The sequence below is a fragment of the Ixodes scapularis genome, unplaced genomic scaffold (genome assembly GCF_016920785.2).
Source record: "Ixodes scapularis isolate PalLabHiFi unplaced genomic scaffold, ASM1692078v2 PGA_scaffold6__148_contigs__length_123643588, whole genome shotgun sequence".
Classification (NCBI taxonomy): Eukaryota; Metazoa; Arthropoda; class Arachnida; order Ixodida; family Ixodidae; genus Ixodes; species Ixodes scapularis.
This window is the reverse complement of record NW_024609881.1, coordinates 116,350,998-116,365,829: the sequence shown is the minus strand read 5'-3', so window position 1 is coordinate 116,365,829 and position 14,832 is coordinate 116,350,998. Positions and strand designations below refer to the sequence as shown.

The 14,832-nt window shown below is 49.3% G+C and overlaps 1 protein-coding gene across 1 annotated transcript; it reads left to right on the top strand.

Moving 5' to 3' along the window:
• The first annotated feature begins 2,237 nt into the window (after positions 1 to 2,237).
• On the top strand, positions 2,238 to 13,404 carry LOC115311112 (WW domain-binding protein 2). Its single transcript, XM_029969745.2, has 7 exons — positions 2,238 to 2,302; positions 3,206 to 3,308; positions 5,379 to 5,517; positions 7,552 to 7,644; positions 8,785 to 8,919; positions 9,725 to 9,901; positions 13,140 to 13,404. Exons 1-7 carry the CDS (start codon positions 2,238 to 2,240, stop codon positions 13,154 to 13,156), a joined length of 729 nt encoding a protein of 242 aa, XP_029825605.2. The 3' UTR covers positions 13,157 to 13,404.
• Positions 13,405 to 14,832: the final 1,428 nt, after the last annotated feature.

Here is a 14,832-nt window from a genome sequence, read left to right as displayed (position 1 = left end):
GACTTTGGGTGTCACGTGACCTCGTGGGCCACGTGACCCTAGGGGAGGGGTCACGTGACCTTGGGGGTTACGTGACTTTGTGGTGATCTTGGGAGTCACGTGACCTTGGGGTCACGTGACCTTGGGGTGACCTTGGTTACGCCGATGCCGACGCCGCTCAAGCCGGGAACGGGCCCCTAAAAGCTGCGCTCTAAAAATGATTGTATTGATTGTTAAATGAGTTAATCTTTTATCATGATTGACAGCTGCTTTTTAATGCTGAAGCATATTAGCTATTATCGTTCGTAACAGAGGCGTAGACAGGAATCTTTTTTTTTTTTTTTTTTTTGGGGGGGGGGGGGGGGGGGGCGGCGTTTGCCCGAAACGTCGTGTACACTTTCCTGTCCACGTATTCTTTTGAGTAACACAACCATATATTTGCGATTTCGTGTTTAAACTCATTGTGCTCGGAAGCGCCCCCATTCTCTGGGATGTCCGGCCATGACTTGGGGTGCGGAGAGAGGGAGGGGGGTTCAAAATGCATGCTGGATTTCGGGGGGGGGGGGGGGGGGGGGCTGAAACCCCATACGCTCTCCCCATGTCTACGCCCCTGGTTTGTAATAAGAATGTATCAAACGAAAAAGAACACAAGGCCCTCTTTTTTTTTTTTTTTTAAATAATGCTCAGGTCAGAGTAGGTTTTATTTACAATGCAAAGGTTTAAAAAAAAAAAAAAAAACCTTAAAGATATGAAGCACGCCTCTCTCTCCCGCCCCCTTTTGAACTCGTTAGTTTACTTTGCTTGCACATTATAATTCCCGTAAATAGGCCAACATAGTGGCACTAGGCCAACAAAAACCAGCATATAGCTGCTAAAGTATGTCTGCCAATTACAATACGCCCCCCCCCCCCCCCCCCCCCCCCCGGCCACAGTTTTATGAAGCTAGCAAACTCAATATTCTAAGATAATAAACTGCAAAAAGATCCATCCACACACATATCATGAAAACCTACAGTCGTGTTTTAAAAGTGATATTTCGCTTTATCGGCGTTGGAACCAGAGTTGTGTCCAAGTTCGCTGCCCTTGACTGCTGCATGGATCTACCTTGACCGTTTGTTTATTTGCTTGTCTGATCTCCTTTCTCAACACAGCCGTTTTTATTTTTTTTAATTATAGTTCAAATCACAGTCAAGACCAAAGAAGGTCGACTTGTAACAGTACTCAGCAATGAGCATACGTTTTCCGATCCAATCACGCTAACCGGCTAGGCCAGGCGCTTCCCCATGTCAGCCGCTGCTCACAGTGGAAAGGGGGGGGGGGGGGAGAGAGGAGGAACAAGGGGTCGGTGACCGAGTGAGCTCGCGCACACTAAAGTCACTAGCCAGTGACTTTACGAGTACGTGGAGCGAGAGCTCGCGCTGCAGAACCCAGGGATCCTGGGCTCAATCTCCACCACCCCTGCCTGTTTCGATCTGGATGAGCATCGTACCGGCGTGCGGTCGTGTGGCACTGTGTAGTAATTAAAAGAAAATCCTCGTCGCCAAAATGTAGTAATTACTCGTCACCAAAAATGTAGCAATTAAAAGAAAATGCGGACACCCGAGAAAATAAAGAAGAGCAGTGCCTGCGTGGGCCTGCGGAAAAACGAGGAGTCTCACATGCCGAAGAGGTGACCGGCGGGACGGGCGCGCGGGAGCCCCGGACGGAGAGAGGGAGACGCCCGACGCGGTCGGTGGTTGAAGCGTAACTGTTTATTTAACGGTCAACAACGTGGGGTTGAGCGCCGCGGGGACGCAACCCTGATAACGCGGGCGCAATGGTGGAACAGTGGCGCCATCTAGGTAGTGTGGCGAGTGACTTAAATGAAAAAATTGAAATACTACACACTACACGTTAAAGACCCGAGGCCCGAGGCGGACTAACTTCCGGCTGTATAAACATACACACAACAATTCGCTTTGCTTTGCAAAGCGGTGGCCGGGGCTCCACGTGCGCGCGCTAGTGTGAGGCGGTGAAGGGACCGCAGTCTACATCACATCTATGTGGGCGATGTGTGGAGTGCACGTGCTCACACTTCATCTTTAGCCACATTCTCAAGCAAAAGGAACGCGCCAAACATCGTCATCTTTTTTTTTTCTTTTTTTATGTAGATTTTTTTTAATCATTCCAACGTTGGTCTCCCGGTGGCGGCTGCGGCGTTGATTGGCATGCTGTTCCAAAATTTGTATTGACTGCTAATTGTTCTGTTGGATCAAGGAATGTCTTTAAACACGGCACATTCTTCAGATGGACAAGGTGGAGTCATACTTTTTACGGGAGAATTGTGAGTATGGGTAGCTCTAGAACACGTCTCTGTTGTTGACACGTTGGACGCGCTCGGGGCCTGTGCAAAATGGGCTGTCATGTTGATATACAACCACGATTACGCCATGAGGCGTAATCTTGGTTGTTAATTCTTTTTCCAGCTACCGCGTGCACTTATATCTTGCTTCATGTACACCCTAAAAAAAAAAAAAAAAGTTCTTGAAATGTTTTTTGAGGCCCCAAGAACTCTCAGCACGTGAAGAACGTGTTCGCCCCAATCAATAGCTACTGCACTAGAAAGGCAACTGGGCGATGAAGAACTCTTTAGCATAAAAAAGAGCTGAAAAGAAAGGTGGACAAGCCAAAGAACCTCTATGAATTATTTTAGGATCAGATTATTTTTGTGTTGTTTGTAGTTATTTTTTTCTCTCTCTCTCTCCTGGAACAATATGTCACCATGCCACCAGAGGCCAGGCCATAAAAAGTGCCACTCTTTTGGCACAAGCGAATTCAGCTTCAAGGGGGTCGTCTGTCAAGAAGGTGGACATATCTTATACCGACCTCTAAGTGACCGGTATATCTAGAGTCAAAAAGTAAACTGTAAATATGTATGGTGCGCTCAAGGTAATTGTTTATTTCGTAGATGAAGGGACAGGGCGGCTATGTTGCACATTTTGGACTCCCAGGTGACTAGGGAGAAGGAAGTGACGTAGGTGTGAATGAACGTGTCTTAGCAGCAACGCGTCATCAGCGACTCCACCAATCAACATCCAAAGAACGTTGTTGACGTCACTTCCTTCTCCCTAGTCTCCATGGAGTCCAAAACGTGCAACATAGATCCCAGGGGTTCGCAGGTCACCTCATTTGAGAGTTCGGGATTTACGCACCTCTCTGTCTCGTCTTCTTCAATTCTTGCACGCAGCATCCTGATATTCTACGATGGAGTCACCGTCAAATTCGAGGGTTCCGATGCGCAGTCGTTTTATGGAACATGGAAGGGAAGAATTTACCTTACCACCCACAGGGTACGTCTACTTCTATACAGTCACCTGGCCCTGTGCTTCTTATTATACCGTTCCGCAGCCAATTATAGGTTACAATGTTAGCCGATAAAAGCGCCGAAAAACGATTTGCATGAGGCCAGAATTGTCAGTGACTATTGCGAAAAATGTTTGAATGTCATAATAGACCTTCCCAGGAATGACCATCATCTTAGAACTAATATTGCGTCGATATCACTTTTTCAGTCGAAGTTTCGGTTCACACACAAGCCGAACGCTGCTACGTCAGTGTTCGGCTGGAACTCGTATTCTCGCTGACGACACGATTGATACCGAACGCCGACGCAGCGCTCGTGTCCAATCGCGCCCCGCGTTGACCTCTCAAGGTGACTTCGAAAATCCAGCACTACGGCTTTGCTATCCAGGAGATGCTTGGTTGTAGCACAATATTTGGCTTTACACATGGCCTTTGCCCTGTTCATCGGTGACTCCCTTTCTCTCCCGGTGGGGCTTCCTTTTTTTTTTTTATACGGCGGAGGAGCTGCTAAGGGCTATAGTTTCCCCAGTATCGTGTCCGTCGACAAACAAATGATGACACGAAACTCTGGTCAGCTACCGACATCTATGAGAGACGGCGGCAATCAGCCGGTTGTCTGCTTGCCGCCGTCGCCCATAGATGGCGAAACCTTTCCAGACTTTCCATTTTAGCTTGCCAATTTGCAGCCGGCCATTACTTCATTCCCACCGTAGTACAGCTTCGCTGGTCTTCCTTCACAAAAGTAAAAAAGCTAAACGTTTTTTTTTCCAGACGAATTTAATTAAAACACATTTACGTTCAATCGTTGTGTTCGAGCGCTACTCAAAGTTCAAAGTCTTTCAACAAGCATGTAAGCCCATAGGGGACGCGGGCGCCCCAAAGAGAATCGCGACCAAGTGATCATCTGCCGGATACTTATCGCGCCAACTGAGCTAAGCTGCGCAGATGTTCGAAGAGGATCTGCGCGAAGAGCAGCTGTGTGGGAGAGCAAGCTTTACGTCCAATTCCGTGGAAAGTTGACGGGTAATTTTACGTCGCATCCCGCGGAAGTGTATTAAAGCAAGCAAGTGTTCTAAAACGCGTGTTTTGGCGCATAGAAATGCAAAGAGAGGCACGCCAATCAACGGCAACATAGAATGCGCGATGATGAGGAACAGACATACTTACGCCGTGTATACAGGTTTTTTTAAGCTTTTTCAGATTTAAAGAAATATATCCTTGAAAGCTACACTTATGCGGTTTGTGCAGGTGAGTTATGCGGCCAGGGGGACATAATATAGGGTGCCAATCGTAACGATCAGTCGGCTAATTAATTAAAATGTGTTAATTAACTTTTTTAATTATTGAAAATATGCATATGGTTCCAATTAGAAACTTGCTGAGCGTCATCGTAAACCACTAAATCAACACTTCTTACAAGCATGCAACGCGGAGGCAGCAATTTACGGCGTTCAATAGAAACGCCCCATTTGGACGCGTTTCTGTGTTTCGGTTTCTTATCGGAGCGCATCTCTGCGCCCGCGGTCCTGCTCCCCAGTGGCCGAGACGCGCAACACCCGTGCACCCTACTTCCCTCCATCCTACGAGGGAGGCGAGGAGGTAGCTTCGCGCTGCGACCACCGGGGAGCAGGACCGCGGGCGCAAAGATGCACCCCGATAAGAAACCGAAACCTGGAAACGCGTCCAAATGGAGCGGTTTTTTTTTTTTTTTTTGGAACATTGTAAAATGTTGTTTCTGTTTGATATCTTTCGATTGTGCGTAGCAAGTTTCCGATTAGAGCCATATGTCTATTTTCACTAATTAAAGCAACTAATTAACATTCTTTTATTTAGCCGACTGATTGTGACGATTGGCCGTATAATTCCCCTCCACAGACCGCGTAAGTGTAGCTTGCACGTTTTTTTTTTTAAACAAAATGTGTAATGTTTAATAAAAGACACCCTGCATATGGTTCACGCTGAACATATTCTGTACTCCTCAATTTTTGTCAGGGTAACCAAGCTTGTGTAATGTTTGCTGATCATCATGAACACACCATCATCATCATTATGTTCAGATGTTGTTTGTTAACGGGAGCCAAAAAGGCAAGCTGCAGTCCTTCAGCTTTCCCTTCGGCCAGATCAGCAACCTGGGACTGGAGCAGCCCATCTTTGGCGCCAACTACATCACGGGGAAAGTCCGGTCGGAGCCTCAAGGTGCGTGAAAACAATCGCCTACTGCTCTCACGACACCGCCACGTGTCGGATGGGAAAACTTAGCACGATATAAAGGCAGTGCACGTGTCATTCTGAACGTATACTCGAGGGACATTCATAAGTCAACCGTCTCGACACGGGCTGTCCTTCCTTTTTTGCTTCACCTACGAAAACACGCAATAGCGGCCCTTTAACTTTTCTTCTGCTGTGTAAGATAGTCGGTTAACATGAAAAGTGGCCGTGTTTATCATACCCTAAGTGAAACATTGACGCGGAGGAGGGAGAATCAACATCGACGCACACACCAAGTTGTCACGCCTTTTATCATACCCTTTCTGAAATCGCTGCTGACAACCCTAAGACACCATATTTGACAGCAAGAGGCGGCCTTGCTGCTTCGTTAGCTTTTTAACAGAACCCCTTAAACCAGATATTTGTTTGGCCGTCCGCTGGTCCGTCTGAACGTTTCCCAGCTAAATTTAGCGGGGAAGTTGACGTCACTTGACTTACACACTAATTTCGTTTCTTCGCTAAATTTAGCGGGTGAATTGACGTCACGCGACCTTAACGCCGATTGAGTTTCCCCGCTATATTTAGCGGGCTCAATTTCACCGCTATATTGAGCGAGGAAACTGACGTCACGTGACTCATTATACACGTTTGCGAGCACAGCCTCAGGGCGCCGCCATTTCGATCGCTTTGGGCGTGCTTGGGCGCGTCATGAATCCAATTATGGTCGTAACTGAATACATGCCGCGCCCAAGCCAGGGGTGGATCCATCAGAGGAGGTCCTAAAAAAAGGGGGGGGGGGGGGCCATGATTAAAAAAAAGAATGAACGCCGTTTACAACTCCCTGTAACACCGAATTAGAGCGCAGCTCTTGAGGAGGAGGGAAGGGTAAGGGTCACGTGACCTCGGGGGAAGGGGTCACGTGACCTTGGCGGGTCACGCGATCTCGGTGGGGGTCACGTGACCTTGGGGGGTCATGTGACCTGGGGGGGCACGTGACCTCACGGTTACGCCGACGCCGGTCAAGCCGGGAACGGGCGCCTAAGAGCTGCGCTCTAAAAAAAAGGAAAGGGGGTGCGGGGCGGGGCATACAGAGGGGAAGACTTAGCATGTTCATTTAGCCACGAAACCCCGTTGCACACATCACTGGGTGTTTGATCTTTGTTAGAACGCACGTATAAATAGTAAAGAGAGAGAGAGAGGTCTTTACCCCTCAGCGGCACGAAGGTTAATAATTCTAAACATGATTGCGGTACTCTCGGGCTTTGAAGCGAGAGATAACGGAATCATGATTTGACTCTGTGCCTACTTCGCACTACCTAAGACTAGGGTTTAATGTTTTCGGTAAATTCCAATAAACCAAAAAGATTAAACCCCGAGTAAGTTTTATAAAAATCGGGAGAAAAAAAAGCTCCTAATTAAAGGTGTCCCTGAATTAAAAAAAAAAAAAAAAAAACAATCTTTGCCGGGAAAAAATTTTCATCTATAGTTTAATTTTGACACAACACCGCCTCCAATGAACTGTACGCGAGGCTGGCTCTTGCTCTGGAACCCCGCATCCCGTTTCTTTTCTTTCTTTGATACAGTGGTGTATTGATTACTCGGGTCCATGGGTTTCCCCAGGAATTGAAATGAATGGGGGGGGGGGGGTCTAAATTTTAGGGGGGGGGGGGGGGACATTGAGAATAGAGGATGTGCCACTGGCCCAAGCACACCCCAAGCAAGCAAGATGGCGGTGCCCTGAGTCCGTACCTACAGACGTGTATAGAACAATTCAGTTTCCCCTTAATAACTTTAGCGGGAAAATTAATAAAGACAATTCCGAAACGACTGTTCAACGCCTTCCAAACAAATTTACAGGGTCTCTCCTTACAGATACTATACTGCATTCTATGCATTACAAAATTTTAAAAGAAAAGCGCGCTCCATTTCTTTTTTCCCCTGTGGCTTCATGCTTTCAGCTGTTGTACCGTCCATTTCGATCGGATCGGTAATGCAGCGACCTTTTCCTTGTTGCCCTCACAGGGAACTGGTATGGAGAGTGCAACTTCAGCCTCTCCTTTGGTAAAGGCGGAGCAGTCGAGTTCGGCAGAGCACTGATGGAAGCCAAGAAATTGGGTGAGCCAAACCCGCGTAAAATCGACTAAATAAAACATTATAAAAAAGCTGTGCACATGTTGATACAGCGGAAAGTCAGTAAGCCCTAACGAACTTCTTTCTGGTTGTCTCCGCCGTAGACGAGAAATTTAGCCAGTGCCATACCACTGCTAGCCTGTAGTGGTCCATAACCGCACGCCAGTACTATGATCTAGTGGATTTTGAAATGTATACACGATGTTTCCCGGAAAGGCCAAGCGAGTTCTCCCTGGGACGTGTAAATAAACCGCAGAGCGTTGAGTTCACACTCCGGTTACATGTAATGGAACATTATACATTTTAATACGAAAGGATTAAGCCTGCCGAAGGCGCGGGGATGGAAACCGTCTACCTACCCGTTACAAAGAGTGCGCACTGTAGTGCGCAATCTTTGTAACGATCTTAATCATATGGTTTTATGACGTGCGTAACGCGACTATGTCGTCTCGGCAATCAAAAAAAGCTATGACCTTAATGAGTCCATTAGAGTATAAGAGCAACCATCTCCATCTTGCATCTCCAAAAAGAGTCGGGGCCCCCCGTGTGCGCTCTGCTGTGGGTCGTTGTCCAGTGGGTTCAGCGCGGTAACCAGAGCGATCGGGAGTGCTCGCTGGCTGGGAGAAGTCTGCTTCCCTCTGTTGTCCCGATAGGCTCATGGTAGCCATATCCTTCGCACTTCGTCAAGTTACGTGGAAACGGATCATGGCCACGTACAAGAACTGTAGCGCGTGTGAGGTGCTTCATTGGGCGGTTGTCCCTGCATGTGCTCCTTCTGAACATGACGGTTGCAGACGATCAGGGCGTATGCGTGTCCATGAAGTGTTAACACATACACGCCTAAAGCCAAGCCTTTTTTGCTTGTGTGCATCAGCTCTAAAAGTGGCCATTGGGCAGGCCTCCGCCGTGCGGTGTCAGTGCAAAGTGTGATCTCTGCGCACGCCAAAACGCCGTTTACAAATAAGTCCGCGCTCGTCCACAACAGGTTTGAGCACTGCGCGTGTGCAGGAACTAGAGGTTCGCGGGAAGTGAATCGTTTTGCGCATGCGCAGTGCCGACAGCAGCGCCACCGCCTTAGGGTTGAGTTCTTGCCTATAGGGTGTACGTACCGCGTGCTGTGTGCAGCGGCACGGACTGCTGTCGATGGCAACATTGAGGCAGCTGTATTGGTGGGGATGCCCGGAATGCCTTACATGGTCCCGCCATCGACCGACTTGGGGTTTGCCCTGCCCCGTCAACAGTTCCCGAACGCTCCGCCAGGTGGGTCGCGCCACTCAGACGCCATTGGTTAACAGGCGGCCGCCGTAGGTAGCGTATGCTGTTTCTCTTTTACTCAGGTAAGCGTTTTTTGTGTTTGTTTTTTAATTTCGATAGACAAAATACACCATCTGCGGTCACCTCTGTATAAATTCTTAGCTCGATACGTTAACTTTTTCCTGGCCGCACTCATAGAGCGCCGATCACCCGTGATCGATGGTGCGCCTTAGAACTCCCGTATACTCGCTGCATGGGCCATCTCGTGGATAGTTTAAAGGGGTGCTTCGGCGATATTCTTATTGCTACCTCAAAATTACTAGTAACCAAAATAATAGTTAAAAATTTTTTTTTTCGCGGAGTTGGTGATTTTATTAATGTGGTCCTCACCGCGTTGTATTAAAACTGCGAGACTCTATATGCCAACTAAGAAAAGTGTAACTACAGAAGTTCAAGTTGTTTCTAATAGGTTAACAATGAATGTCGAAAAAACTCACTCACGCCGAAAAGAAAGAAAAAGAAAGCGCTACATACTGTGTTTTTGAGACAGCCTACTCATCGTACATCACCGCACCGGAAAGTGCGGGGAGATTCGAACGCTTGTTTTGTTTTCATATTCATTTGCCGTTTTCTAAATAGCTATTTTGAATTTAAAGATAATCATAGCATGCCGGGAAGAGTAATGCCTGGGTATTCCGAAGATGGGGTTAGTTTGGGTAGCTACCAATTTGTGCAGTTCCTTCAGAGGGCCAACAATCGCTTTGGTTCTCGTGGTAAAAGAGAGTTCGACCCGCGTTCTTCGGCATCGCAGCAGGCACCGTGTTCGTGGCAAACACGGCCGCGCCCTACCCCGGTCTTCCGATGGCCCAGCCCGCACCGGTTGCACCGCTGGGGCCTGGTTTCCAGCACGCAGCCACGGGAAGCCGGGGCTGGAACCTCAACCCGCCCGGTGGCACCTCCAGTGGGCCCTTTGGATCGCTATTCCCTGGTGAGGGGAACGATTAATATCCACGGACCATGTTCCTATACGAGTTACGGGCTCGCAGGGCCAAACAACCGGATTCCTTTGGTCACGTCACTCCCCCCGTACGAAAATGCCAGTTCCAGACTTGCGGACAGTTGAGATCCGCGCGGATCCGATCTGGTACCGCGTGGTTCCGAGTGTAACCAGTCGGATCCGGTGAGACGCAACGGACTGGAACCGCACGGTGATGGGTGGATCCGATTTATTCCCGTTGGTTCCAGTAGGGTCTGCTACCAGCCAGCGGGCGCGCACATGCGTTACTGGAGGAGGAGGAGGAAGGGGGGGGGGGGGTGTCGGCGGGGAACCCCGTTCTTTTCCCCGCGGTCTCTCGCAGGTCACGTGTTAGGGACAGGCGCATCAGCTATGCAGGCGCTGCGAGCGGTCGTTTTTTGCGCCCGCGCCTCGCTTTGCCTGTTCGGGGACCATAATCTGGACACTTGGTGGAAAAGTCGGCAAGAAATTCGGCGGCTATGATTGGCCGGCGCCAAGGTCAAGTGTGGCGTTGGCCAATCGCGGCCGCCAGATTTCTCGCCGACGTTTTCGCCAAGCGTCCAGCTTAGGGCCCCGGGAGTCTCGGTTCTTCACTCTCGTCGAACTGTCGGCCGGCGCTCGACCGGCGGCAACGTTCGCTCTGCGGGCGCACGGATACTGATGTGCCGATTGGTTCCCTGGATGGATACCCACTTACCTCGGCTTCGAATCTTCATATGAAGTTGCCGACCCCTGGCATTCTGGCTCGGCATCTGGATGCGCTTGGCGCTGGTGTGCTTGGTGACAATACTTGGACAACTGGATACCGCTTGCCCGCCGGAACTTCCTGATGCGCTCAACACTGGATACTGTGCTTGTGCGTGTGTGTGTTCTGTGCTCTGTGTTTGGTGACGACGCCTAGACGACCGTGTGCGCCGCCGGAATTCCCGCTGCGTTCCCCACTGGACTCTACAAAAGTATCTCGCGCGATGCCCTTAGCCATTACAAGCGAGAGATCGTCGCGATTTCAGACCCAGGCTGTTCCGCATGTGTCTGAAATCGCGACGACCTCACTTGTAACGGCTAAAAGCATCGCGCGAAATACTTTTGTGGAGTCCAGTGGTGAGCGCAGTGGGAACTCCGGCGGCGCACCACCTGGGTCTGAAATTGGGGCACCGGTTGGTACCGCGCAATACCAGTGGATCTGCAGAGCCCCTGGAACCAGCCGGTTCTGCCTAAACCTGAAATTGAAACACCAGTTTGTATCCCGTCTGAAACTGCGTGGTTCCAGGCGGGATACAAACTGGTGCCCTAATAGACCAATCTCCCTAAGTGTTCGGCGCATGCGTGTCGCCGCCATAACTTTAGTTCACAGGAGGCAGACGGCCGTGCATGCGAGGGCTCGTGCCCTCTCGTGCTCTACACACGCCGAGCTCCAGCAAGGTTGTCGCACGCGCAGAAAGAATAAAGTTACCTCGATGCATTGCGGCAGTGGTGTCATAGTCAAACAGGCTGGTGAGATCGGTCTATTTCAGATCCAGGCGGAACCGGCATTTTTCATTCTAGCCTATATCTGACATTTTAGTACGGGCCCTCTCCGCGTGGATATGGGCGAGAGCGTATGATCACGGGGCAAAGAGATAGAGGTATACGAGTGGTTCAAAGAGCCCGTAGCTCCCATCCAGAGCTAGTCTGGCCACAGTGGATGGAAAACGCTTTGTTTGGGTGCACGTCTGAAACCGTTGGTACGCCTCAGCTATGCTTGACTATCAGGCAATCTACCCACACCAGCAGCAATATGGCGGCGCCCAGAGGAGTCAGCGCTTGCCCACACCAGGTGTGAGCACTGTGCCTGCGCAGAGGCCACGATTCACGTACAGTAAAGCGTCTGCGCATGCGCCGCTCCGACTGCAGCGCCACCGCAGCGGCGTGGCGTCGGAGCCGCGCGTTGGTGTGGCTTGTTGTCTTGCATTGTCGTCACACCAGCAGCCATTGTGGTGGCAGCTGTACATGTACCCTTCTGCTGGATAAATTTTCAGGTAGGAATGACCAGCAGCATGGTGCGATGACGTCACACGCAAGCCACGTCTACGGAGAGAAACTGAGGGAGAGGATGAGATGAAGGAGCGGGGGGATGTCGGAGCACCGAGCTCTGATTGGAAGGACAGTGAGAAGAAAGCTAGCTGTCTTTGTTTCCACGTCGACTACCCACTGTTCGCACGTGAGACATTGCGCGAGGAGCGGACAACAATCGTGTTTGCTCTGATTGTAATTGGAGACCGTGGGTATAAACGAAAGCAGCTAGCCCTTTCGCCTACCCACTAATATCTTCCAAACAGAGCTGGGCGCTCGGAAGTTTCCGCGCGTTTTCTTATCTCCAACTCCCCATCAGTTTTTCTTCGCAAACACCAATCCAATCAGGGGCGAATGCAGGTGTTTTCAGTGGGAGAGTCCTCTTCCCCTCTCAATCCGTCACTGATTACAATGTTCACAAACCCAGAGACAGCCCAGTACTCGTGTGTTCGTCGCTTTGCAAAGCCTGTGAAAAGGCGGGCGTCCTTAGCACGGACACTGAAGGTTGCAACAACCAAAGGGCAGTTAATGGAACGGGGTGTAGGGCCATTAAATAAGCTACGGTTTGGAGTCTTCAGCCATCGTGGTGCTTTAAATCATAGTTCCCAGTTCAAAATTCCCATTAAGTTCCAATTGGAATTTTCTTATTGGTACCAATTGGTGACTTATTGGTACCAGTTGGGTTTTTGGACAACCAATTGGTCACTGCCAATGGGAACCAACGGGAACCAATGGGAACCATTGGGAACCCATTCAGGTTCCAACTGGAAAAATAATTCCAATTGGTGAGACCCATTGGCCAGTGTGGTTCCAGCTGGAACCCACTAAAACCAATTGGTTCCAGTTAAAACCAGTTGGAATTCCAATGGGATTTAATGGGAATTTTCAGCTGGGTTACCAGTTATCCGAAACTTGGTGCGAAATCGCAGGAAACGGTTTTCTGTCGTTCAAGAGATGTTCAAACAGTCCGCGACATACCAAGACGATATCGGCTCTGCTCCCTGATACCATTAAAACACCGACGTTTTTTTTTTTCTTTTTTTTTTCAATGCACCAAAAGATTATGCTACAAGCTGATTCATATAAGAGAACCACACTTTAAAATTGCGATCGGTGAAATGAGTGGTCTTACACTCTAGGGGATGTCCTTTCTTTCCAGGTTTTCGAAGGGGATGATAGACAGATCGGCGGTTCCACCATGCGCCTGCTATACTCCATCGCCGGCAGGTGACGGCAATGACGGCGTTCAAATATCGACCAATGACGTCACCTGGCAAAGCCCTCGTGGGACCAGAGCGACCGATGACACTTCCGATCGCCCGAACGTATTATTGTGTAGCCCGTTAGACGCCACGCCTCCTCGGTGCGTGTCTTCAAAAACGTAAAATCCAAAGCACGAATAATAAACTCAGTTAACTACGTCACGATCAGCATATGCTTCTCTGCGGCTTCGAACCGGCTTTCATCACTGCCCACCGGTATAGTTGTGGCAGACAGACTTTCTGTGTCTTGAACGCCGATTTGAGATATATGTACGAGCACCTTTTACTCCTGAAATGTCACAGAAATATTCACTACATACCAAGCGGTGGCGGGATAGGGTCAGTAGCACCCGAAACGCCCCCCCCCCCCCCTCCCCACACACACACACACACATCCCTTGTGACGCCACTGCTAGCAAGTCAACGTTTGCCCACACCAGCCGGTGGGCTATCTGGCCCCCACATTCAAATGAGTTTTAGACCCCTGATCTAAATGAATATACTTTGGCGGTATTCTTGAGCTACCAAAATTTACGACATGTTATCAATGCCGAACTTTATTCTTAACGGCACATTGCAACAACATCACATGTTAAAAAAAGAAAAAAAAAAAAAAAAGTACGTTGAGCAGGCATTTTGCGCATTGTTTTTGTGCTGCTGAGCAAGTGCTGGAGGAGTACGCTTCGACAGCATTCGGTGCCCACCCACTTTCGCCCGTTTTCGGTTTCGAGAGTTCCCTCGGCTGCCATTTTATATGGAACACTTCAGAACAATTCTTATTACTTTTAAACAAGATATCGGTTCGTGCTGAAACTTTGGCATCTGGTTCGGACCTCTAGCGCCAGACCTTCGGGCGGAGAATGAGCGTTCAGCGATGCCTAGTTTATAAACAGAACAAAGAGCGGATTGGTTAAAGGGATACCTAAACGAAATTTGAAATACACCCATCGTGTTCAAAAGCAGGTTGAATATCATCCAGAATATCCGTAAATGACAATCGCACGTTTCTATTTTGAGCCTTGTGGCTGTATCCCTCGTTATAAACGCCCACTCTGGCAAGCGCTCGGAGCACAGTCAGCGGGGACCACGTGACATCCAACGCAATCGTGACGTAGTTCGTCTGGGGACGAGCAAAGCTACGGCGAGGTTGACGTCGAGAGGATGGCCTAACTAGCCGGCGAAGCGGCTGCTTTTGTACGAATTTTGAGTAACGGGAGTTCCTCCCCCACTCCCCCTCTTCTCTCGTCGTGGCCGGAGGCCAGAAAGTTACCGTCACTAGCTGTCAAGGTTCCTAGACGGGCATTACAAAGGAGGCGTTAGCGACATCCACCACCACCAGGTGCTCTTTGTTAATCGTTTCATTCGTTTTAAAATTCCTTTTCGTGACTTTCTTAACAAGATATTGGTGTGTTCGATGTGATACTGCTCCTTTGAACACATATAGACCAAAAAATAAGCGCCGAAATTTCGTTGTAGTAAAATACGAGAATCAAAGAAAGAGTAAAAACATTTAGGGACAAGGACAGACAGCACAGCTTTCAGAATTGTCCTGTCTGTCCTTGCCCCTGAGTGTTTTGATTCTTTCTTTGA